Genomic DNA, 26531 nt, shown 5'->3' on the forward strand with positions numbered 1-26531 from the left:
ACAGGATTCAGGGCGAAAACTTCCCACCAAATACTTTGCTTAGTGGAAATAATCACTGGAGGCTTCAAATCCGGTTTTATTATGCACGCCGTGTTCCTGGACCCCGAAGTAGCTTTTGATCGCGTTTGGACTCGGGGTCCAAAAACTTCAACAGTTACCTATTTGCACTTACCTTATCAAACTTATCCAATCTTTTTCCGGAGACCATCCCGTCTTTGTCAGCGTGCACTACTCAAATGCAGACCTTCCTCCTATTTCACCCGTAGTCCCCCCAAGGAGCAAACCCCTACCCTACCCTATTCAACCTATATGTTTTTGATATGCCTTTTACTACCGAAACTCACCTTCTCCTGTATGCCCATGACACTGCAATCTCGCCCTAGGGTTCAAACCCCTAGAGGACTGCTGACAGGATCCAGAAACAAATCGACTCCTTCCAAGACTGGGCTGAAGAATGAAAGTTGAATATTAATACAAAAATATGTAATAATATTGTATTTTCAAGTCGGCGGAAACCCGGAGAATGCCCTCCAGTCTACTATGGGATAACTGTGATTCTGAAATTCCACTCTGTGCAGCTCCTAGGGTTGACCTTAGACTAACAGCCATCATGGTTGACTCACTTCTGCTCTGCTGCTGGAAATGCCGAAACAGTTGCAAGAGCCTTGAACTCCATATTTTTGCTCAGATCCCCACTAGCAAAGGAAAACGAAGAACCTGTTACACAACACTAATGTGTGTGCCTCACCTGCCTGGGTGCATGCAGACGTAACTCTCCTGCAGAAAATCCCGATCGTAGCAAACAGGATCGTCAGGGAAATCATCAGTGGTCCGTGGTTCGCGCGGAATAATGATATAAGGAGATATCTGAAACAAACCCCAATCCTCTACTACATCAAACTCTCTCTTCAAAATTCCTAGGAACAATTACCCCTCACTAACAAGCCACTTACGCAGCACCTTTGGGACCATGATATAAATACGGAACGACGAAATAGGTGATCACAAATTGAACCCTAGCCCCTAGAAAACCTTCTCTAATTCAAGCCACATTTTGACTCCTTGTGATTAACTTTATTTCATGCAACAAACATACCAGAAACACGTCGAAGATGGCCGAAAGGTCTGGAACGGAACACCAAAACCTCCGAGATTAAGTGGCTGGGTGTGGGCCACCGAAAATTGGTATTTAATGCTATGTAATCTCCCTTACCGTCAGTCTCGTTTGCACATACTATATGCACTTCCTGCACGTAATCTTGGTCCTTCGCGATATCTTTATAGATGATTTCACTCTCTTGAATCACATTTACAAGAGGCCTGTGAATCAACACTTCAAACAACACTTTCCATACTTTCCAAGGAAGTGATAAAGAGATTGAATCGGGAGCTTTGATTTAAAACAACTTTATTCACAATCCATCACAATTTCAATCCATTGACAGAAGTGGATCACTCAGGTGAGCAACAGAATCATAATTTGCTCGACATGTGGAGGGAAAGAAGTCCGTTTACACACACAATTTGTACAAAATGATATTTTCCTTTTAAAATGAAACAAACATTTTTAGTTTTTGAGTCCGGACAGTACATTTATAAATATGGTTCTCTTGATCAACACTTGACCTGGACAAATCAATCTCAGCTTCTTAACTCATATAATTTTGAGATGCACATCGGCAAGTACCAAATAAAAATATTTCAAAGGTCTACTGAAACATCTACACATGCTAAAATGTTTTAGGATACCTTTCATTACAGAAAACGTATTTTCAATCCTTTTTGTCAGCCTTTCGAAAGCAACCATTCTCCTACTTATCTTTAAAAATATTTACCCCATTTTCTAGGAAAGAAACACCAGGGTTGACGTCTAATAAATTAGAAAAAGGAACATAATCGGAATGTGAAGTATTTGGATATGGCTTTTTCACCAGAATATTATAGTCACACCTTTTGGACAAATCTCTAAATATAATTTTCGTGTTTATTCTCATAAATGGGAGTTTCATGTCGGGAAACCCATTCTTAAATTTGCGAATGTTCCACTCCAGGCAGAGTGCGTGACATAATCAACATGAAAAACTCTTAGTGCTCCCAGACTTTATGGTTTCCATGTAAAAAGAGTTTACGATTATTCATCATTCTAAATTATATCATTGTGAATCCACTTGGGAAAAAATGTCTCTTAAATCTCAAAGCAGAGTCTATCCCAAATTTTACTCATTTCATCTCCAGCACGGAGTCACATTTTCGTCCATACAACCATATCACGTAGTCACAATCATCACAGGCCACCGTCCACACATTTTCTTAGTCCGCATTCAAAAACTGCAGCCGTTGATCTCTTACATAGAAGGTGAACATAGATTTTCATCACACCGATTAATTTGGACGACTGTTTTAGAAACCCACGGTGAATATCTCGGATATTCAGGCATTGTGAACAACTGAAATTTGCACGTAAACTAAAAAGACACGTTTTTCTAATGTGTGTCCCGGAAATTGATACTTGAACAATTTCCATTATTCGTGCAAGCACACACGCGCCAAGTGTCGTTGCCACTGAAACGACAGATACACTGACATATTACTTACGGTAGACATCTTGCATCACTTCCGGTGCAGATGTACTTAAACATCAAATCTTCCACATCAACCCTCCTGCCACAAATTATCTCAGTCAGGTGCTAAATAGTGGGAAAGAATAATAGCAATAAACAAAATGAACTTTCCTGTGTCTTTCCTTGTGGCCCTGGACCCTCATTCTAGTTTCCGATGTACCAATTATGAGTACATAAATGCATTACAAATGTTAAGTCTTGCGAAATACTGGCTTCATTCAGTTAATTCGGGGTTTATTTTTCGTGTCATTCTCGACTTAACCTTGTCTAGCTAGTGATGGGTTGAAGAAAACACAGTATCCAGTATCGTCGGAAATGTAGGTCGCCATGGAGATTCTTATAAGCACCTTCTCTTCTTTAGAGGGATTTCCAAGCGACTCTCCAGCCGATTGTTACCCATCACCTTGGGAAAGCGGCCCCACCAGGGATTCCAACTGATACCGCTAAAGATGCGCTGACACAGAATAACAAGACGAAAGGCGGTGAAGCAAATCTCGATGATGATCCATGATCTCCGTGAATGGCAGCAGGGTGCTCACCTGAAAAAGCATTAATGATTCATTCATTTGACTCTAATGGCTCCATTCCCAACAGAAAAATAAATTAGACATTGAAAAATATGATACTATAGATAAAACCGCAATTTTATTATTTTAGGATTTAGTTTTTTTAAATAATCACGGTTTAAAATTATACTATCACTCGTTTAGTATCATATTTATATAGGAACAGCAATGTTAATGCTTTATTTAGTTTTCTAGAAGAGGATGCAGGCTCAGATGATAATTTAGTTACATTAAAGTTGGGTGAAAAATCCAAAATAAAGACGGATTAGGAGATGGAGTGCGGAAGCATTAAGAGGGATGACAAGAATGGAGTATCAGCCAGTTAGCTGTAATGCCCGTGCTTTTTTTTTAAACTTATCCCTCCTCCTAACCCTGCTCATTCACCGCTCACACATGCAAAGTCTGTGACAAGTACAGATTGTGGATAAGTCTCCTACCTCAACAGTTTACTCATACTTCCATTTGACAGTTTCATTCATTTTCACTATTTCATGACTTTCATTTATACAGTTTCCTGCAATACATTCATTAGTGTTTCCCAATTCATTCTAAGAAAAGACCTTTTGCAAAAATACAAAGAAGACCAATACATCCGAATATTATCCTATGTTCCTCTCTATTACTGACCTCGTTACTGCAATGGACTCACGGGAGTCTCTCCTTTCTGAACTCAAACTGGGCATTCCCTAAGTAATCATTTGCCCTGTTCTCCATCCGCTTTTCAAATACCCTGAGAACCTTTTTAACTGCTAGAAAAATCATACTTATCATTCTGAAGTCCTCACACATGGTCCCCTTTCCCTTATTTGGAATAGTTTAATAAATATAGATAAATGAATCAAATTCTTCCCTTATAAATGTAATGGATGAGTCCATAAAACTGTTTCCCCTAACTTTTAGTTAACCTTTACGTACTTGTAGTTTCGCTGCGATTAATTCTACTCTGATGAAAAGTTTTGGCTGAACTCTTACTACAGAGAATTAGCTTTCCCTGTTCCCTTTTCTATTTCTAACCTTGTTGGCCTAAGCTCTTTACAATACAGTTCTCCTACATATTCCTTTCATCTCCCCTTCCATCGCCCTTCCTCTGCAAACATTCCATATTCTTGCACTGTGACTTCCATCGTGCTCTTTTATTTTATTTGTTGCCCGCCTCAAATTATTATTTCATCCTTTTTACTTCCTTCTACCTAACTCGGCATTTAAATGCTTCCATTTTCTTCTCTCATCTACCTTTGTAATCATCTCATCCTTGATCCATGGATTTCTTGTCATTTTCCCATCAATGATTTCTATAGTTTCTTTTGCGACTTTCGATATCATTTTTTTATATATTTACAATTATCCTCGATATGAATCGGCTCTTTTTCTTCACTCATGATTTTCTCAAAAGCCTGCTGATACTCCTTCCTTGTCAATCTATTTAAAGCTTCTACATTCAACTTCCCACGCCGCCTCCTCTGCATTATCTGTTTCAATCGGACGCCGCACCTTAATATTAAACCTGGTGAAAAACTTAATATAAAGCCCGTTTTCGTGTAACCGTAAATTGGTCCCTTTTGACATGTGGTCTAGCGAAGAAAGCCACTGGCTGAAAGAAAATGCAGGGAAAGGTAATAAGACAACATTAGGTTCAGAATGCTTCAAAATTAAGAAAGAAGGAGGAATATTGAATGAGAACATACTGTTGACATTAATGGTGCCAATGAAAGGACAGTCATGTTAGTCGCGATTCTAAAATAAATAATTCAAATGATCCAGAATTTATCTCCTTCTGTTTCCCATTATTTGGTTTACTAATTTGAACTTCATATCTTTTCCTATCTCAAATGTCCTGATTTAAAATCCCGATACTCTTACTATACTGGTTTCTGGTTAAATCAAACAAGATATCAGTTCAAGTAATTCACAAATTTCCTGTCCCTTTTATGAAAAAATGAGTAACATTTACAAAATGACCTCCGAGTGCTCCTATAGCCAAATCAAACGTTACAATTACTATAAATTTAAAGATGATGGAATCACAATTTGAGAATGGTGATAAATAATAATAGAGGGTAAATAACAGGGGTTAGTCATATTCATCAAATTTATTCCATTCCGTATAGTGGCGTCCAATACACCCTTTTCCTAAAAAAAACGATAAACACCCTTCACCAAATCTTAACAGAATGATTTTCATTACCATTGAGAACGTGCACCCACACACTCGCCGGCTCGGCACTAGATGGCACGCACGTGTAGTTCCCGGAATCGGACACGGTCGCCTTCGTCACCAGAAGCTTGCTTGTCGTGCCGGACTCCGTCTTCTCCGTCTCGAGGGACACACCCCCCCTCGGCGAGTCAAAGTCCACGACGCTGGAGCCGCGGTACCACAGCACCGAAGATGGTGGGGTCGACGGGACGTTCACCGAACAAGTCAGGCTGATGGTGCTGCCCTTCTTGACGTGGATCTCCTCTGGTCCCCATATGCTCGCCTGGGCTGCTACGGGTCCGCAGGAAAAGCCCAGCCAAGCACGTTACGATTAGGCAGGTTTGCGATGGATATATCCACGCAGGACAGTGGAAAGCGGTCTTTGGAATGGCGTCAATTCAACAGAAATGTATAATACTCTCGGGATCTTATGAAGGACGTCTCCCTCATCATTCCATGGAAATCATGCAAAAGCTTTCTTTTCCTTTAAAACTTTGAACTTGTTCATATTTCGTTCATTGTGCAAATGCAGCATAAATTGAGTAAGCAATAATATTTTGGCAATAAAGGAAAAATACATTAAAATTGAATTTATTATCATTTGAACTGCTGAACAAAACTTCGTCTAATCGTAAAGAAAATATCCATGAATATATATTCTATATGTGCATAATTTATTCCACCTGTTGAAAATATATACATATTATTTATTAAAAATAGTCTAGTGAGTATACATATATATATATATATGTGTATATATATATATATATATATATATATATATATATATATATATATATATGTGTGTGTGTGTGTATAATATTTGGCTGGCACAATAGAGCCAAAAAAAAATAGTGACATTTAAAAGTACACTCACATTGTAAATTGTTTAAGCTTTCGGCCTTCTTCAAGTAAGACTAAGTAGTCTTACTTGAAGAAGGCCTTAGAGAAGGCGGAAAGCTTAAAAAATTGACAATGTGAGTGTCCTTATAAGTGTTACTATTTTATTTGTTTTCTATTGTGCTGTCCAAATATTATACTACTCGTGTATTTCTTTAAAAAAAAAATATATATATAAACACACATATATATAATTATATACACATATGAACGATACATATACACGTTAAATATACGATAACGATATAAATAAACATATGGATATATCAGTTAAATAAAGTATGTAAAGCGTTGAAACACTTATGTTAACATTTTGTAAATTACTAAAACTAAAACAGTTTAATTTTTATTTCGTAAATTTTATTGCAAAAAAATGGCTTTGAAATCCTCAGAGCAACGTACGTTTTATACAATGGCACACTTCAAATCTCCTCGGCTTATGTATAAAGATACACGCACACAAATATATATGCATATATATATATATATATATATATATATTATATATATATATATATTATATATACGAGGGTCATCCGGAAAGTAGTTCGTGAAATAAAAAGACAAAAGTAAATATTAACAAACATAAAAAATTTTATTTGAAAGAGGATACTTTAAACTACTTCTCAACATAATCTCCAAGCAAATTAAGGCATTTGTCATAACGTGTGACAAGTTTCTGTATTCCTGCTGCATAGTCCTTCGCCGCCAGCTCATTGAGATACGCGAGGGACCCATCTTGCACAAATTTTTGCATAATGCAGATGGTGTTTAACAATTTCATGAACAATTGTTCGAGAAACATTGGGAAAATGCTCACAGATGTCATCAATTGTGACGCGCCGATCGTTCCTCACGAATTCGTCAACTGAGCTCACCAGTTGGTCTGTAATGACAGACGGTCTCTCCGAACGCTCATCGTCGTGTGTGTTCCCCCTCCCCATGTTGAAGTTGCGACACCACCGCCGAACAGACGACTCGTCCATTACATTGTCTCCATACACCTCCTTTAATTGGCGATGAATATCACATGGGCGAACGTTTCTTGCATTGAGGAATTTAATCACTGCCCTCACTTCACAACTGGCGGCGTTCTCAATTTTTTTAAACATTGTAAACAATCACAGAAACAACACAGGCAATGCTAGCGTCACGCAACTTGGCTCAGAGAAGGCAGACAAGCCACTGAAGCTATCTGACCTCGTCCAGCGGCTACTCGCGTCGTCAGCACTTCATGCGGCACGAACGGGTACTACTTTCCGGATGACCCTCGTATGTATGTATATATATATATAGACACACACATACATCCATACATTCAAGCGCGAAAAACCTCAAAACTTTCTGAAATATAAGCGTCCTTTTTTACCTGTTATCTATTTTCTTTTTGAATTCTATTGTGCCGTCCAAATGTTATGCATATATAATGTACACAAACTAAGGGAAATAAAAATTTTCTATTGATCCAAAGTCTTCCTCCATTGCGGTTATGCTCCTAAACTAATGAGGTTTACCATTAGTGGTGCGGATTAGTCAGATATATTATTGATGATGAAGAGCATGCATTTAAACGGAAAACATTGGACCAATTCGACGAGAGCCCATGCAATTCCAATTAAGAAAGACGTGCGTTGCTCCGGAGATTATCAATCACCTTTATAAGACGCAAGAAGTAAACTGAGAACAATGGACCTTTTCTCATTGTTTGCAGGAAAGGTCCTAATTTTCTTAGAATATTTTTTGTTTCATCGTATTAGCTGCATTTTCATTTAATCTATATTTTAAATCATGTATGCAGTCATCATCATATAGGTATCATATTCAATCTGTTTTCCAGATATTTATTCCTCCTTCTAAATGATTAAGTGAATTTTGCATTGCAATGTTACATTATTTTACGTGCACTTTCACAATTACGAATGGTGTCGCAATTCTGGGCTTCTACACAATTAAAAGGATAACCTCAAGTAAGTCAACCACAAACGTAATTAAAATCCGACGTCCACATTGTAGCAGAAAATTTTCTCACTTTTTCCTCTTCTCTACAACCTTAGATAAGAAAATTATACGTATATAACAGATATTCATACCACTTTTTTCTGATTGTAAAAGCTACGACTTTAATAAGAAATTTTATAAATCAGCTTTTCATTATCATTCTAAAATTTTGGTAATATTAAATAAAACGTACTTTCAAATTATATAATTCCAAAACAAATTGCTCCACATTTGCAAAATTATGCCCGAATTGGGCGATAGCGATAGCAAGAATGGATTGAAAAACGTTATATAGTATATGGAAATTTCAATTACATGAAGTACATATAACGTTGAAACAATTAAGCTATTGCAGTTTAAATTTTATTTTGTCGCTTTAATTGCAAAAGTATTAGACATTGAAATCCTAAGTCGTAAATGGCAGTGGAAATTGAAATCCTCAGAGCAACGTAATTTTTGTACCATGTCACACCTAAAATATCCTCGACTTATATTTATGCCTATGAAATTTTACATATATAACTACTTTAAGAAGTTATGTCCTTTTTTAACTTTTTTAACATTTTAAAATATGTTGCAGCCATCAAATAGAATAGAACATTGTACCACTTCACAGATTCACAGTTTGACTTTTATTAAGTCTTTTTATTCAAACACAAAAACCACACCCTAAATTTGCTAGGGTCAGAAGTCAATAATATTAAATACTATACACCAATGATGACTTATTAAAAAATACATGAGAATGTATGTGATACATTAAAGTGACCAAATTAGTTTAAGCAATAATTGGAAAAATAAGAGTGAAGAGCAAAGAAAAGTAGGAGTACATTCAAATGAAGAATTGCATGTATGGAAATAAATGAAAGGACGTAATTTAAAAAAAATAAATTGCTAAGTGGTATTCCGATCACAGTATTAAGACGGCTCTTAAAGCATACCTTAGATTAGTGTGTGCAAATGAAAATAAAGTGTTAAATTCTAATATTTCTATTGCATAAAAGCATGAATAAGAGAAAACTAATGCATGCGATAAAGTAAAATCATTAGAATCAATTTTAAGCAAATTTTAATATCCGAAATCGACATTTATAAATCCCACGGCATTGAAATAATAAATGGTTTAGGACGGTCTCTACAAAATAAGCACCAATTTAATTATTGATTAAACACTTCCGTACAATATAATGCCACGAATGGTAGAGAAAAATATATATTGTGCGGAAGTATATTTATGCCAATGTGTGATTGGCTTAAAAGGATAAAAACACGACCATTATTGCGAGCAAAATATAATGCTGAAATAAAGAATTACTCAACAGGGGAGTAGTCTGCAACCATGAAAAGAAAAAAACTACAAATTCATCGTTGGAGTGCAAACAGCAACCGATAAAACTGAGCATAATTAGCAATAAAAACTATTTCACTTTACCTCGAGTACATAAGTAATACTACTAGTATTACCACGGAAATTAACACTTTGACGCGGTAACATAACAAAACAATTACGAACAAAAATGACACTAACACATTATACCAACTCTACTGAAACTATCGTAAATTAAAGCTAAATAGAATGAAAAAATAAATAAACCTTATGTTTAGCAAAATCATATCCACAGTAGCAGACAGGTGATTCAGAACTGTTACTCAAAACGGAAAAGCGGAAATTAAGTAGTGCAGCAGAACGACAGAGGAGGTAGGATAGCAGACGATGTTCAAATGTTGTTCATTTATGATAAGCATTTTTTGATTGGGAACAATATATTTAAAAACAAATTTTAATAACCTTTGTTGGACTTGCGTGGTGGACTCCGACTTCCAAATGAAGTAGCTACTAATTCTGAGGTCTTGTCTGGAAAAATGGAGAGAGAAAGAGAAAAACAAAAAAATGTAAGACTCCGAAATAAATAATTAAAGGGTAAAACTGCTAAAAATGGCATTCAGAGGGGATCCGTAATTATATCAATTTCAAATACGAATTATGCGAACGATGCAATCTCATTATTTGTTCCATTAAATGCTAATAGTCCATAAGCTTTAAGTAACATGCTTCGAAAGGCTATAGAGAATGATATTGCTGCCAACTTTTCGAGGAATACAATTCTTAATTTCAGAGATTTGCTAATCTATGACTTCACTTTAACTAGTGATCAACAAACGTGAATTACTAATTTACTAATGAACCGTGAAATCTTCGAACACGCTGGTTCGGTGTCCGTTAAGTTGATATGATACCGTTTGTTATGATCCGTATTGAACTGGATTACCAATGATTTAATGCATGTTTATTTTAGGTTCATCTTTTAAGTTTAGAATTTTGGCAATATTAAACCACTTTGGGAAAAAAATGCGAAAATATTGATTAAAATGTATTCTAACCATTATATTCGTTATTATAGAACTTGAACCAGTAAAAAGAATGCACGAAAAATTGATAAAATGTAAGAAAAGCAGTTCAAATAAGGGTGAGGAAGTTCTAGTTTAATGCACTTTTTTCAATTGATTATGCATTCATATTATTTATGCGGAATAAGCATAAAATAAAGTGACATATGTATGCATGGAAATAAATACCCGGAAATGCAGTATTAAAGCACAGAAAAAATATTTAGCCCCCCCTACCTTTGATGAATTATCTCTTTTCTCAATTTGCAGTTCTGAACATATTTCCTCATTTGAAATGAGGATATAATTATTGATCGCCCCCACGTAATAAAATAATAACGATTGTTAGAGGATGCGAATACATTAGACTACGGATACCAAAAATCTTAACTAAGTATTATGAAAGGATACTACAGATAATGATTAATTACAGGTATATCATAGTTTGGCGGTATACAGAAAGTTACATGTACACTAAAAATGATGGTTTGATACTCTCTATAAGCAATGAGGGAAATCAAGTATGAATGCTGAAAACGAACCGAGCATTTCGCAAAACTTTAAACTTGTCCAGGTATGGAGATATGAATGGTCACCGTAAAAAAAAAGCAATTTTTTTTAAGAGAAAGAATGTGTCCCATAAAATCATTTTACAAAGCGAAATATAAGAATTACAATAAATAAATGAGCGAATGCATACAAGCGACAAAGGAAAACTAAGCGGCAAAATTTAACTTCATATAAAACTTATTTTCGCTCCACAATTATAAATGCATAACAGCGTGTGAGACGAAGGTATGATGATAATTGGCTATGATAGGCAACATACACATTTGCATGCAAGTTACCCAATGTTAATTTGTAAGTATCTGGATGAGTATGTGGATGTTGTAATTCAACACGAAACATGAGTGAAAATGGCATTGGTCCTATTATTACTACAGTCCTAAAGCCTAAGTAAAAACATTTTTTAAGGAAATAAGTCCCAAAAAACATAGAAAAAAATTAAAAATAATCCAAAAGCATTGAAATAGCGATAAATAATACGAAAGGCCAGTCTGCGGAATTAACCCACAAACCCTCCTGCTTGAGGTTTCTGGAAACATCAGTCTGACTAAAAATAGATGAAGTAGAAATTTAAAAATCGTTGAGCCAATCTCAGGACTCTTAAAGCATCTGAAGCAAATTTACTTTATTCATGGTAATTAAATGACTGTTGGTGGCGTTCCATCACCCCATTGTTGACTCACAGGTTTAAATTTACTTTAAATTATTGACGCAAAAATTTCTTTTCTGTATTGAACATTAATTTTTGTTTTTTGTACATATGTGCATACACCATTTGAAACTGGTTAAGATGCACATCGCATATTCAAATTTCCCTCTCTGCTAGCCCAGTCTAGCAATATTCATCCATTGGACGATGTTTAGCGTCAGGTAACACTAAATTTCAAATCAAGTAAATAGTCGTTCTCAATCTTGAAAGAGTATTTATGTATTTCGGGTGGTAATAAACGAAAACGAAATAAAATGTTGCCAAAATAATGTTAATTAAAGGGTACATAACACAAGGATATTTGTGACACAGCTGTCAACAATGTATGTAGCATGATTTGAAGAATGATTGCTTGAATTACTTTCATACACACCTTCCACGTTAAGTAGGATCGCCATGTTGATCTTGGGCTCCGTGTTGACTTGGCATTCGTAAATCCCCGCATCTCTCTTCTGAACATATTCCACCCTCAGGTTCCATTCGTCAGACCCCTCTGGGTGTATGACTCCAAACCGAGCGTCACCAGTATACGTAAAGATACTGGAGGTCAGAATGTGTAAGTCACGCTTCCTCATCCAAGAAACCTGAGAAGGAAATGAAAAGATGATGCAATTAATCTTTTGTCTATGTGCTGAGCTGAAAGATATATTTTAAAAAGTATAAAAGTCATTAGGGCATTATATAATTAGCATAAAAGTTAATCAGGCCAACATTTAACGAGATGCCTCCGTATTCTATAACTGCCAGCCTTCCGAGTTTTATTAATCGCTACTGGAATAACGTAAGACAATAAATCGAAATTGCGCGGTAGTAACGAGCATATAATTTTGTTCGGAAATTAATATATATCTAGAGTTTGGGTGTAGCATATAGGTCTGAAGAATTATAAATATAAATCCCTACTTATGCGTAATACTAATATTAATTAAGCATACATAATTATTAAAACACAAACATAAATGCATTTTTAAATGTAATTTTGTGTAATTGTACTTAAAATGTTATTGTAAATTTTTAAATGTTTTTAAATTTTGGATAATCATTACCCGGTGGTTTCTGCCTGAGGGTTTACCAAAATTTATTTTTGCTAAACATGGTTCGACAGTTGTTATGAACGTAATTAAAAATGATGTGTTTCAAGTTCTAACGATGGGTTCTAAGTTCAAATTTAACGTTCAACGCGACCTATAAGCGTGATTCATCCCATTTACATATGCTACGTCACTAAGTGCCTACGATAGTGGCGGGAAATTTTCATTTTAAGAAGTTCATATACAGTAGTTAGATTTCGTCGGGGACGCCGTCACCGCTGGATGTGACGGAAAGCGGCAAAAGCACGGGCGCGGAATAATTCAGAAGCGCGCAGGTAAAGGCTCGGAGGGGGAGGGGTGTGGAAGCGGGGTCCGACAAGTCAGCGTTCGGGATTGGAAGACAAATATCCGAGGCGAGGGAGACAAAGAAGGGGAAGGGTGAGGGGGAGAGAGAGGATGGGGGAGAATGAGGAAAAAAAGGAAGAAAGGGTGGAGGCAATAGCTGAAATTCTGGGTCTCATATCCTACAGTAACGGTTGGGACGTGACTTGGTTCTGAGAGTTTGGTGAATGGCATGGAGTTCGGAGGTTTGTCGGCAGAGGGGAGGGAAAGGTAGATGGGAGAAACGAACTCGGTCGGAGTAGCAGAGGGTTGGAGTGGCAATTGTGTAGGTAGTGGAAGTTGCGTCGGGGAAGCGGGGAGGGTGATAGAATGGAGGGAGATGAGGAAGAGAATGCTTGTGGGAAAGATACGGGGAGAGGGTCGAAGGGTCTCCTCTTCCCCCTTTTTTTATCCCTGCTCCCGCAGGGAGGTGCCGAGGGAGGCGGAAGGGGGGAGGGCTTGAAAACGCGTTGGAGGGGTGATGGAAATTCACGAGGAATGGGTGATAAGGGGAATCAAAGGGTTTTGTAGGACTGAGAGGAGAAGCGGAGGGGGTCGATGGGGCGGGGAGAGAGGGGTCTTTCAAGGGGGCGCGGCTGTTTCGGGCAAGAGGGTGGCTGACTAATGCGTCCATCAAGGGCTTAAGTCAGTGTGGAGACGGAGGGCGATTGCCGTGTCAAACATTTCGTGGCAAAATCGCAGAATCACCACCTAGGTGTGGGAAATATATGCGCTGACCACCCAAAGCTAACAGTGCTCATTTGCTCTCCAACACGGCCGGATAAAAGGCTTTTCAGGGATAATGAATTCATTCCCGCACGAAGTATTATCTTCTTCACAAAATCCCCCGTCAACCATTGGTCTTAATCAAAATCGATATTTTATAAACTTGAAGAGTATCGTAGGCGTAAAAATTCTTGTGTGTCTCACGATTTTACCAGAATTTGTAACCACGTTCGAAAACTATTTCCGAAGTGTTTTGGGCGATTAAAGCAATTTTGGAAAATATGGGAAGTTTTAAAATAATGGGAATCGATTGCTTAAGAGCATGTGTTAGATAGGGGAATAGGACATCAATTGTGGGTTTTGCGTTATCCCTTCAAGTCAGTCGTTTGAATAGGGCATCAATACATGAGAAGAAAAATAAACACATACCCGTATCCAGTTTTTATTGAGGATACTTAATGCATTCATTAAATCATTCACTATGATAAATTATTTGGGCTCAGATGACAAGGGCTATCCGGCAATAACATTTAATTGAACGCTATTATAATTAAATTTGATGTGTTTCAAATAACCCATTGATTTTATCATTAATAAATGGTAGGTAGTGTTAGAAGAGTTAAGACTTTCCTTTCATGCTCTGTGTTTCATATATTCAACAGTGTTTTACTACTAAAATTTGGCTGCTGCAAATCCGTTTTTGCTCTTTGAAGCAATATACATTTGTATCAACTCGGTGCGTTATCTCTCGCCTCAGTCTAAGTCTCCAGCAGTCCTTAACCTACACCCTTCCCCAATTGCCTCTGCAATTCTTCTCCCAGCCCTTCTAACACTCTCCCTCCTCCCTTAGCCACTCATGCTTCTTCAACTCTTCATTGCCTTTCCCGCCAAGCAAACCACTTTCCCACCATCACCCACCTGACCCCCCCCCCCAAAACCACCCCCAAAACCCCACACTCCTCCCCACCCCCTTCTAGACAGCTCTCGAATCCAACATCCATCCACCTACAACGCCGACGCCATCTTTCCTAACGGGACCCAAAACTTGCCAACTTTCCCCAGTTCACAACCCTCTGGAGACAGACCTTGCGAGCCATTCAGACCTTCCCATCCCTTCCCGCCCAGTTCCATTCCCTCTCCCTTCTCTCTTCCCCTTTCCTCACCCCATCTGAACCACCGTTCCTCCGGCAACACCCCCTCGCCTCCCGCAGAGTCCCAAGCCGAGTGCCACACAATACAGCCTGTCCACTGCAGGGATCATCTGGCTGGCTCTTGACAATGCGAGTGAAATAGTGCCGAATGCCACGGGTTAAACAGTCGTCCGAATAATTCACGTTAAATGCACGCGTATGTTAATGCGAAGGGGTATAGACTCATCAGTGCGGTGTGGCCGAGGTCGAAACGAACCAGGAATTTGGCGAAGGGAAAACTTCCAAGAGGTAACTTGTTTTTCCGTCCTCCCCCCAACCCCCCCAACTCACGCAGTGCGCGACGGGTATATCACAGAGACGAGGAAAGAATGCGCTCCTAATGCGTCAACTGCAATTGAAGAGGTTTGACGCGGTGCTCTCCTTGACCGCCACGCACGATTGTTGAAGCCTTTTTATTTATTTCGTATTTCCACTCACGATCAGCGCAAGTTTCAATCTATTTGGAAAGAAAACTTCCGCCAACTTTAATAGAACGAGACGTGAATTTCCGCTTATATGTATTTTACCGAAGTCTGGATAGTTTAAGTTAAAACTTTGTATTTTTTTTTTAGCAATCAGCTCAGAGCGCCAAGCTCACGTAATCTCACGCGAGCAACGTTCCTCCTGCTCCCCTTACTAATAACATTCCTTTCGATCCGATCTTCTACTTCCGAGGAAGTAAAAGATTTCCGACTGGGGAAACTTCAGTGTCCTCCGTATAAAATTCATTTATTTTCTCTCGACTTATTTATACAAGGACTGAGCCGTAATTACGCTGAACTTCATTTTCTTAAAACGGAAATTTTTGCACGGAACTCTAAACTTCCCTTCTTTAATTGGAAGTAGCAATCTTTTCATTTTTCTGACCAAGTTTTGTCTCCTATTTTACATACAGCCACGATCAAAACCCTATTGCTCTCACACTCACACTAGATGTCAGGACTTCAATTTATGAAGTGAAATTGAAGATAGAAGGTTGATTATTGTTATCAAACAATGAAGTGACTAATCATGGAAATTAATTGTTAAAAATTTTGCATGGAAAATTGTAAAATTAAATTGGTTCATTATATTAGAAAAAGGAATTGTAGAGCCGTTAATTATAACGCAAAAGAGATTTGCTGAATGAGTGCATAAGCAAATTTATTTAAACGTGTTTTGGATGGATTCAGGAATAAAATTAAAACTGTCATTTAAAATTATTTCATGCCGTTCAATAAATTCATGAAAGAGAGGTCTGCGTTTGACAATGACTACTTGTTGGAATTAGTTTGTACGATTACCTATTAAAAAATGCATGTGATCGATCATCCTGTGTTCGACGAACGTTTTATTCTGACTGAGTTCCTGCAGAGGCTGATTTGTAGATGCTGTCTTGACTAGCTTTGGATCACAGAGAAGACCGACATTAATTTAAGATTCAAAGTTTTCATGAGATTCTGAGCTCGAATTTGGAAGAAAATGTATTCATAATATGGAATTGAGGACTTAATTGTCAAACAAAATCAGAATTCTGTTTGACAGTGTGAGATTATATAATTATATAAAATATATGTTAAAATAATTTCTTACTTTTCAATGTGGTCCTTCATCTAATAATAATACTAACGCTTGCAATAATTATCTTTTATTCAAATTATAGACTTGAAATATTACATTAACCGTTTTTCGGAGTAACCTAAAATTGGCTTATCTGACTTGGGGGCTTATCTGAAACAGCCAGCTTAGAGGGTTACCACATTTCTTCATGCGATCCGTGTGCCTAATTATTGGTAAGAACATTACCCCTAGGTGATATTATTGATAGGCAGAGGACCGTTATTACTGATTTCACCGACAGATAAGGTACGTAATTTGATTACCATTTAAAAACCTAGAGTTGTGACGCAAAGCGATTTAACCTCACCTCCTACCAAATTAGTACATCGACATACACTGAGAAAATGAAAATATTTTCAATATAGAAACCAAAGGAAGCAAACCTAGCAACTTATTAATTGCTGCATTCCAAGCGTTTAAATATTGAGGCGTAAAAAGGTATTTTTCCGATATGCGTTGATCAAGGTTCGCGCGCTTATTTTAAATTTTAATGAGATACTGCGCAACGAAATAAATATTCAAATAATTTAGGAGCGTGAAAACTGTGGATGGGTGAAAGGTGAAAAACCTAGTTCCTCAATAGTAATTCAGACTAGGAGTATCTCTAAACTGTCGTTAGGTTTAAAACATCTCGAGCTGGAAATGCCAGAAATAGCGCTCCAATTGCAAAGAGTTAACATGTGTCGTATATTTCGCAAAAACGCCAAATGATGAGTTTAAAATTATTTGTTATAATAAATATGTATATAATTTAATATAATTTGTTTTTGTATATGGTACATATATGTATATATGTATATATATATATATATATATATATATATATATATAATATATATATATATACACATATATATGCGGAATGCGGTAGTCCCGGGAGTAGAGCGTTTGACTACTGACCGGAGGGTCCCGGTTTCGATTCCCGGACAACTCTCTGGGCACCTGCAGCTCCACCCAAGCTATGTGATTTTTCGGGTAACACACCTTCCGGGGAAACCATAACCGGCACAGGTAAATGAACTGGCCCCCCTACCCTTATGTGTGAATTTCACACGCCGTCGTGCTTAGTACTGGGTAAACTCTACCATCACCTACCAAACCGACCTTCGGGTTGACTGCTGTGTTTATGGTTGATATAAATGTGCACAGATATATATATATATATATATATATATATATATATATATATATATATATATATATGTATATATACATATAATTATTATTTATTTAGGTAATCTACCGGTTAAGGTAGGTTTTCGGATGGATATAATTACTAATTAAATAATTTGTGGCCACTAGCAAAACACAACATCCTACTCTACATCAGGTCCCTCTTCAACTCTGGCTACTTTCTTCCTCCCAACATCCCGTCCAACATCCCTATGCTGTTCCTTCCCTTTCCTCGTTTGCCTAACATTCGCCCCTTAATCACAGTCTTCAACATCCCACTGCCGGTCAATACCCCCTTCATCCACTTTTCCTGCTTCCATAGTATTCCTCCCAACAAACCCCCCTCTTCGCCCGCCATATCAAGTACTTCCTCATTTGTTTTCTTCTCTGTCCATTTCACCTTCTCCGTTCTTCTCCACACCCACATGTCAAAAGCCTCCAGTCTACGTCTATCCTCCTGCTTCAATGACCACGTGTCCGCGCCGTACATAGCTACGCTCCATTTCAAAGTATATATATATATATATATATATATATATATATATATATATATATATATATATATATATATATATATATATATGTGTGTGTGTGTGTGTGTGTGTGTGTGTGTGTGTACACACACACACACATTTATATGATGACGGCCGGGCTGACGAAACGTCAAAACTACATGTGTCCTTTCTTTATATTTGTGTGTTGAAATGTCCTAATAAATGTTTATCTTCGAAAAAGGACGCTCTTCAGTGACCCAATGAACGAGTTCAAAACTATTCCTATCCTGGATAGTGAGGTTTTAGTGAAGGACCAAAACAGCCTGATAGGAGTGTCTTTGGTGATTGCAGTTTGTTCCGAAGGGAACGCACATCTTTTCGTCTCGTTAGGAGTGCTATAAAAGTATATGACGTTTCAGATCTCAAGCGAACTCTAGTCAAAGACCTTGGATATCTAGAGTTAGCCCACCCAAGGTCTCCTCTCTTCCGGAATCCCTTTTACAATGAACTCCACGCGGCCCGGACTAGACTTAAGCAGTAAACGCAAGACCTGAGCACAAAATACGTAGGTTTGGTCCAGCTAGCGTGAGAAACAAGTCATATTTCATGTGGAGAAAATGAAATTAGACCTATTTAACATCAGTTTTATTGATGTTTTTCATATCAATTCCAAATTCAACCATAAATAAAATGCTGAAATATAAGTTCCGAATAAGTGACGGTGTTTTGGAGAAGGATTTTATGATTTTTAGAAGATTAAAAAATATTACGGACTGAAAGAATTGCTCCATGCTCAAAATAATATTGTTTATCTTCATAGTCCTAACCAAATAACGAAAAATAAACTTTATTTTCACTAACCCTTAATTGAGGCATTCAAATTAGTTAAATATTTTTAGATTTTATGTCCGTTCATTTCATAGTTTTCCCAATAAGATTTTTATGATATATTTCGGTGCATGAAATACAAACCAATGTGACGATTTAAGGGCAATGCCGGTGGCACGGAGGATATAAGTTTTCAGTCAACTGTTAGTAAATTTGAACATTGTTAAATTTGTGGCATGTATAAAGCCATGTATAACCCGCATAAAGGGAAAATTCCAAATCAGAGATTAGCAGTTACACGGGAAACGTACATTTCAACGAGTTCAGGTAGTTTTTCTTGGCTGAGAATTAGAGCATACCCTTCTCCAAATTTTGGTCTAAATGCAGTGCATTCCAATTTTATCTCCACCTGCTCTCTTCAAATGATTGCCGCATTCCATTTAATGCAGAGCCGCAACATGCTGGATAAACTCTCTCGCTTTCCACGACCGCTCGACCATGATCCGGCCGAAGTATGCATAAATTGAAGGGCGATTGCTGAATGACGATCAGACCCGACGAGCACACACAAAAGACTTTCGCCTCTTGGCTCATTCCACTAACGTTCCCTCCGTTTCTCATTCCTCCTTTTTCCTTCCACCTTATCGTTTTCTCTCCTCTCTCTCGAAATTTTATTCTTTTCTCCTATTCATCGATTTTTACTAACCCCCATTTACGCGCATACTCTGCGCTCTGCCCCAACCTTCCCCCAGCACGCGAAGAAACTTGCCCGTGTCTTCTCTACACTCGGACGCATTCAAATCACTCCTCTCCGACGCATTGCTATTCCCGCTGGAGTTCTCACCAGCACGCCACTGAGGTGGGGGTGAGTGGGATTGGGATGGGGTGAGAGAGAGAGGGACAGAGGGAAAGAAAGACAGAAGGGGAGGCGAGGAGGAAGGCGCGGCTGCCTTCCCGTACCCCAAAATTCCTCCCCCAGCCAACCTAACCAAACTCCCTTCCCTCCACCGCTCCCCACACCCGATTACCCTCCCATCCCCTTTCCCTCTCGCACAGTAACTTTCTCTGTTTCGCGTCTGTTCATAATGTCTCTTGAAATTCGCGTAGCACATGCTACTAATTGTTTCTCATCCCCCCGGTCCGGACCATGTGGACGGTCCCTGTCTTTCAAATGGGAAACTCCCTTTCCCCTGCTGGAACGAGCGCCCTTAATTGTCTCAGGAGGATGAGAGGCGCATGTAAGTTATTATTTTTTTGGCTGAAAGATTTTTCGCGCCACCTCCATGTTGTTCATTTTTTAAAGACTCCTGTTTTTCAACCTTTGTGATCGTCGGCAACATATGAGAGTCGCAGTGGCGCAGAAACCTGAGAGGTCAAGGGGTGGCAATACCTCCTCCGGCCCACTAGCTGATGGAGTGGGGTCAGTGGGTGGGTATCATTTGCCTTCTCCATAAATTTTAAAACGAAAGCAGGAAAGGAAGCATTATTAATATGAAAAAGGTAGCAAGGTCACACATGCATGCACACAAATATCAACTTAATGAGAGGCTCCAAGAAAGAAGTGAAAACGGGCCGGTTGTAATTTAGTCATTAAGCACGTGAAGTATGTGCATCTTGCATGATCATCACGTTTGTGACTTTCCTTCCTTCCTCGCCTCAACCACATTTAGTTATACTATATACCGTTCATTAGACCATCATAAAATTGATGAGAATCGTCAAAAATGAAGGTTTCCTATACAATGTTCCAGGAAGCCGTGATAAGAAAGGTATAATTTGCCACCTGCGTAATGAAAAAAGACTTTATAGAAATATAGCGACTAGGGCAAGCGTTTGCGGGAAGTCCAGAAGATAGCCACCATTTTATCCACATTACAACGTGAAAGCAACCACGAGTGAGTGAAACGGGCTATGAGAACGCCAGAATTTAATGCCTGTCAATTACCAGCTAAAGTAATCGAAATACTACACTAGAAATACCTTCTATGACCATATTTATTGGAGCTATTTTATATGCATCTACATAAACACACAAATATACATATAATATGTATTTTATGAAATCTGTCAGTAAAGATACAAAATTAGAATAAAAAACTAAAAAACTACCAAATATTTGGCTTACCTCTCATTCCAAATATTAAACACAAATCTTACTCTATAACAAAACCCCTCTTCATCTCCGCATACTTCCTTCCTTTGTTCATTCTGTCCAACACCCCTATTCCCCTTCCTCATTTGCCTAGCATTCTCCCCTCTATCACAGCTTGCTACATCTCATTGCTAATCAATATGATTTGCATCATATGTTTCTGTCTCTTTAGATTTTTTCCCCGCAATCCTCTAATCTAAATCATAATTAATATTGAATCCCCATTCGTCACGTTCTACCTCTAAATATATATTCACCTTAACCGTCATAATTCGTGAAATCACACGAGTACTCGTACTACCTCGATTTTTTATGATTTTACTGTGATTCGCACATATTATGCTCATTTGATGATCAACTTACTAGTAGTTCTATCACTTTGGCTGTAATTTGATGGCATTCCAATTAAATCTTTCTAAAGTTTCTTTTTATCTTTACTTAATACGTTACCAAACAGCAACGGGACTGGTGAACTATGTACTAAATCGCACCATAGCCAATCACCGGTTAGCTGGATTGGATTTCCTTTGTCAACAACGGAATCAACTGTCATGTATATGTTAATTTCTAAATAAACAATTTCTATTTCAACTTTCTTTATCTATTAAAATCTTCATAACTCTCAACAAACTATCTACGAAGACATCAGTGATAATATTTCTTAATATTGATGCTGAAAAAGTTCTGCGATACGAACGCAACTTAACGTACTTTAGGACAATTTGACAGCATATCATGCTTAATCTTCTTATTCTGCCAACCATATGCGTAAATTACCCACACATTTAAACAACTGATTCATAAAATTGAAGTTAAGTTAGGAATTCTTGATACTGGAGAAGAAATATAGTTTCGATGCGTGGGTTTTTTTTTACAGTTACCCTTGATTTACCAGGAGAATTCAAAGAGCGATTTCACTTGACATACATCGCAGCCCCAATCTGTTCAATTTGAAAGTAAATGTCTACCAAATTGGGCAATTTATCTGGGCAAAGTGGAATAGATCGCACATGCATGTAGATTAATTCATGACTTTCATTTGAAGCTTGATTTTGCAAAGTGAGGCGAATGGGTTCATAAAATCCTCACTTTGATTTGTCCGTGTTCTTTGGAAAGGGAAGCTAATTAAACAGGAAATGAATATCACTACCGGCAGTTCACATGATTTATGATGTGGATTTTTTTTTAAAACTTCCTTTTCCATTCCACAAAACCTCAAAATACCAATAATTTATCATAAAATTACTTTTCATTTAATTTTAACCATTTATAGGAAAGGGCATTATCATATTTCATTGCTATTGAAATAAAGCAAACCAGGCTTGGTTTCCTATAAAAAAGGTATTTATAATTTGGTTAGAAATCGACGTCTCCCTAAGGATTGCATAAAATGTGAAATATATATTTTTGCTGTTATCAAACAATAAAATAGGCCATAAACACATCAAAAATGATATAGGGGACACCTTGGGCGGCAAGCTTTGTGTCAGTTTGAATTTATAGCGCTGGCAAAACAGACCATAGACTTAACAGCTGACACTCAATTCGGTTAGCATCCGACTGCGACGACATGGAAAAATGCGAATTGCATAAATAATTGTCCGCTCCACAAAAAATACGTGGTTCCTAAATTTTTATTGTTGCACATATATTATCTAACTCCATGCATGCCTTTTTTCGGCAAGACAAAATGAATAACTGCTCCTTGCAGTTGAAATTATAATTTTCAGCGCAATTTATTTCATAATGAGGGAAAGTAATTTTCATTGAAGTTGAGAAAAAAGTTGTCACATAATAAGAGAGATGAATTACTCTTTAATTTCATTTATCGTTTGATTTTTACCCTTTAATAACGACTGAGATAAATGGATTCCTACGGAAAGTGTCAACTCTTTATTATAGCTTGATATTGTTATTTAAACTAATAATATTTTTTAATCTTATCTAAGCCTAATTTTGAAATCATATTGATCCAAGTTTCATCTAGGATAAGAAAATACGGTTGATTTTATAGTTGAAATTTCACCAGATTCCTGTAGTATTATCTTACTGAATGAATTTAAGCTCTAAAAATTAGATGAACAAGGGAAAAAGTAATCAAGAAGGTAATGTTACTATATTATTATGAAAATGGCACTCTTTAATCCTAGATCAGGTAAACAACTGTCAATTTCTTGTATTCATATTATAAAACCTTTTTAAAATATGGCAGATATACCTGAACAAGATACTAACTTGTCCCGACGATATTCAATATTTTTCTTGCGATATATTATCATTGGACCGGAACCAGAAATGTTTTATCACCAAGGCAACCTGACTTCAACTACTACTGCATACCTTCATAACGGCATTTAAATTTCCACAGTAAAAGTAGATGGATAAACAATACAGAGCATGAGTATAATATTCCAGCCGTGTGCATAATTTGCGGATCTGATGTTCGAAATACTTGCAGTGATGGAGTTCGGCAGGTGGCAAGGATAAACTCAAATGACGGTATATGAGCAGACGCCCTCGAATTCACCTCTAAGGTGATTGAGCAATATATAATAAAAGTAGACGCATACGCCAGGTTAATGATCTGCATGTCGTGCAGTAAGTCGTGAGGAACCTTGTCGAACACAAACGCGCTCTCTCAGCAGGCGAAGGACACGCCAAAATAACCGAAGGGTAACGGAAGGTGACAGGCGCGAGGGTGGCGGAGGAGGTAGGCGCGGTGTCACTGGAGGAATCTTTAACTCTCTACCTTAAGGGAGGGTCGGTAAACGCTACTTTGAAGGAAGAAGTAGGAATATGGAAGAACTCCGGTTCTGCGTGCAGAGCGGGCCGAGCCTGAGCTGAATTTTAAGACGGCCTTCACGGTTTGAGAAGACAAGGATGTGGGTGCGGAGGTATGAGTCAAAGGGGGAGGAGAGCTTTCCGAAGCGAGGGAAGCGCATGCAACCAGGATGGGGGTAGAAGTAGAAGGGGGAAGGAGCACAAGGTGTGAGGGAGGGTCAAAGGTGACGACCAAGTCCATTTCTGTCTGAGTGAGAAGTGAAGGAGAGCGAGAGGGAGGCAAGAGAGAACGTTGGATTTGGAAATAGTGAGAACAGGGCTAGAGGTGGAGAAGACGAAGTGAGTGAGACAAGGGTTTGGTGAGAGTGAGTGGAGGCAGCGAGGAAGGAAAAGAGAGTAGGCGAAAAATAAGTAGAGACGAAAGAAAAAAGAGCCCACCCTTCCATCAAGGCAATTCCGTACCCGAATCACGTACTGGAAACACGCCAGGGCCACTTTGAGCGTCCAACATTCAACAAGGTGGTATGCGACAGGGTTCGAACTGCGGCCCACTCTGTTTTCTCCTCACTTTCCACCTATACCCTTCAATGCCGTTACTGAATGTGGAAGTTGGACTGCTAATACTACTCCCTAGGATCTACCCCTCCTGATTTCTCCTCGAAGCTGGAGTGTTCCAGTCAACGTCTTGCACGCTTTGCCCCTTCTGCTCTCCGTCAGACGTCTTCCCATCAAATATTCAGCCTTATTTTCCTTTACCAAGGGTTTTTCACACCTTCACCCGTGCTTTTAAAATTGTGACTTTTTCACATTTTTCAGATGAGTTGAGTATTGCCTTTGAAAAAACGGAGAATATGTGTTTCTAGCATAATCAATTTTCTTGGCATCAAAATTGCTCAAAACGCATTTGTAAATGTATTGATTTCTACATCTACATAATACACCACAAGCCGCCGTGGGGGCGCTTGGCGGGGGTCTAGGCGTGGGGGCGGGGGTGGCTAGGTCACCACCTGTAAAATTGTACACAACCGCATACAAAACTAAAACAGTCATGCCTTTCTACACACAAAGTCGTATGTATTCATGCCTTTATAACTTAAAAACCTTTATAACTTACATGCATATGCCGTCAGTAAAATACATATGCCATCAAATAAAATTTGCGCGCATCTACGAATATATATCATGTCCATGCAACGTTAAATCTTTTCCTGCCTTGTAAATCAAATGTATTTACTATTTCCATTTTCCATGACAAGAACGAATATTTGTATCTATCTGTCCTGGAGTAAATCCCCCTAATCCTATCTTTTTCGTCTAACGAAAAACCCTACGAATTTTCATTGAAAATTGAAAGTTTCACAAAGTCAGACCGGATGCAGCTACCACGATTATTAGCCAGGTATCTTGGTGTGTTGTCAGTATTACATCTAATTCTTATTTAATTGTTATGAGGACCAGAAGCTCGTCCTATACTCATGCTTTACACTAAGATACCGTCTGTCCTGTAGGGAACATTTCCATTATTTTGACTGGTTTAGCATTTCTATGGGTGAATAACATCGAAGGAACATTTAATTTTGACGTTGCATACCTGTTGTGGAGTCACCCACTTCCACGCACCCTAGCGTGCTTACAGAATACCTTGTAAATGTAGATTCACAATAAATCTAATAAAATATTCTTCTATGTTTAGGCATAACTATGTTTACCATTGTATGCGGCTTAGACCATCTATTTCAGTCTCCACAGTGAAACGGAGTGTTTAAACAGTTTTAATTGTACATTGTTTTGCAGATCACCTGCGGACTTTTCAGTCAAAATCGTTTTTTAACATTCCGCGGATGGTCCTGATTAAGAATACAAATTGGAGTAAATCTTTTTATAAGAGGAAATCAGGCCGGAAAACCTTAAGGTAAAGAGGATAGAACTAGGCGTCTGAAATTGGGTAGCAGATTTATTTACAGAAAGGCGAGACTCACATCGATACAAGAAGTATCGACAAATTCAAATAGATATATCCCATTTGTTGGACTATATGTGATAAATTTTCGATTCAGTGTTATGGTGCAGTATACCTAGTCGTGAGCAGAAAAATTGGTAAACCTGTATAACTGAGCAAACGTAAGAGGTATCCCTCCGTATGACTCAATTTCAAAATTGATACAGCAATATCAAAGAGGTTATGCGTCGCCAATGAATATTAATAATTATAGGACATAATGTTGATTGATTT

The 26531-nt window shown here is 37.9% G+C and overlaps 1 protein-coding gene across 1 annotated transcript in view; it reads right to left on the reverse strand.

The window, feature by feature from the left end:
* Positions 1-1416: 1416 nt before the first annotated feature.
* Positions 1417-26531, reverse strand: part of LOC139695161 (zwei Ig domain protein zig-8-like) — a 711122-nt gene continuing 686007 nt past the window's right edge. The window contains exons 3-6 of the mRNA XM_071593820.1: positions 12317-12527; positions 10069-10134; positions 5373-5672; positions 1417-3160 (exon numbers count right to left, since the gene is read on the reverse strand). Of these exons, the coding sequence (XP_071449921.1) occupies positions 3021-3160; positions 5373-5672; positions 10069-10134; positions 12317-12527 (717 nt within the window). The 3' untranslated portion in view covers positions 1417-3020. The remainder of the gene's footprint in view (positions 3161-5372; positions 5673-10068; positions 10135-12316; positions 12528-26531) is intronic.

This window comes from Hetaerina americana, unplaced genomic scaffold (assembly GCF_022747635.1).
Source record: "Hetaerina americana unplaced genomic scaffold, ioHetAmer1.1.p SCAF_6, whole genome shotgun sequence".
NCBI lineage: Eukaryota > Metazoa > Arthropoda > Insecta > Odonata > Calopterygidae > Hetaerina > Hetaerina americana.